A 1,300-nucleotide genomic window follows, 5' to 3' on the forward strand; every position below is an offset into this window, starting at 1 on the left:
CCCCCCCCCCCCCCCAACACCACCCTGTGCCCCCCAGGGAGAGGGGTGGGCATTCCTCTGCTCCAGGGTCGGTGCTTCAGTCCTGGAAAGATAGGTCTGTCCTGGGAGGGTACAAAGGGGGCTTTTCAGAGCCTCTCATCTGTGTGCTCCATCGCCTCCGCCCCGACGTCTGCAATTCGGGTGGGGGTCCCAGAGCCCCTTCCCAGAGCCAGGAACGCTGCTGGGGCTGCGTGATGGGGTCTAGGAAAAGTCTGACATCCACCCGCAGTGAGCAGTGGTACCTTTGGGTTCCGGAGCACGGGGCTGTGGCCATGCAGCTCTCAGGGTTCCCCTTCTCTTGGCACAGTTCTGACTCCCCCGGGTGGCACCGCAGCGGGCAGCATTTGGGGGAGGGCCGGCAATCGCAGCGTCCCCATGGAGCATCACCATCCCTACTGCCCCGTCCCATAGGGCCAGTTGAAGGTGCTCCCAGACAGCAGCATGTCCCTGATTAGTGTTTCGATGGGCGTCTTCCCCACCAGGCGCATGAAGAAGAGCTGTGAGATGAGGGCTGCAGGCACGGCGCGCAGGGCGGGCAGGCGCAGCAGGAGCCTCCCGAAGCGCTGCGGCTGCGATGGGTACTGAGAGCGCACGTACTCCGTCAGCGCCACCTGAGCCTTCTCCTGCAGCCCCTCCACGTGTGCCGGGTCTGACAGGCCGCAGGCATCTGGGGGGGGGACATGGGGAAGGGTTTAGAGGGGATTCTGTGGGCAGGGAGCCGCTGCGTCCCCGTGAGTGCACCCACATCCCCATGGGATCCCACCCCGCATCGCTGTTGTTTGACCCGCGTCCCTGAGAATCCCTGCGTCCCCATGGGACCCCCTGCGTCCCCATGGGACCCTCACTTACCTATGGGAACCCCGTATTCCTGTGGGAACCCCTTCACCCCTATTGGATCCCTGCATCCCCACAGGATCCCTGCATCACCGTGAGGACCCCCCTGCCCATTTCCCCCGCCAGCACCCAGGTGTGATGCCAAGCCCCCCGCCTATGCCCACCCTTTGCAGGGACACCCCACACTGTCTGTAGGGACCAGGGTCCCCCTCTATCCCCCAGTCTGTATTCCATCACAGCATTCCATCTGCTCTGCTGCACCTGCAGGGCACCAGGCACCCCTTCTGCAATGCTCACCATCCCCAAACCCCCATGGGATGCAGAGCTCCCAGCTGTGTGGGGTGGGTGCAGGGCTCAAGGGATGCTCACGGTACTCAAATCCCCATGGGATGCAGAGCTCCCAGCTGTGTGGGGTGGATGTAAGGCA

General features: G+C 64.0%; 1 protein-coding gene across 1 annotated transcript in view; it reads right to left on the minus strand.

The window, feature by feature from the left end:
• Window positions 1–13: 13 nt before the first annotated feature.
• Window positions 14–1,300, minus strand: part of NR2F6 (nuclear receptor subfamily 2 group F member 6) — a 5,892-nt gene continuing 4,605 nt past the window's right edge. The window contains exon 4 of the mRNA XM_042892080.1: window positions 14–706. Within this exon, the coding sequence (XP_042748014.1) occupies window positions 432–706 (275 nt within the window). The 3' untranslated portion in view covers window positions 14–431. The remainder of the gene's footprint in view (window positions 707–1,300) is intronic.

The sequence above is a fragment of the Lagopus leucura genome, unplaced genomic scaffold, assembly GCF_019238085.1.
Source record: "Lagopus leucura isolate 7727_CA_CO unplaced genomic scaffold, USGS_WTPT01 34689-0_obj-0_obj, whole genome shotgun sequence".
Lineage (NCBI taxonomy): Eukaryota > Metazoa > Chordata > Aves > Galliformes > Phasianidae > Lagopus > Lagopus leucura.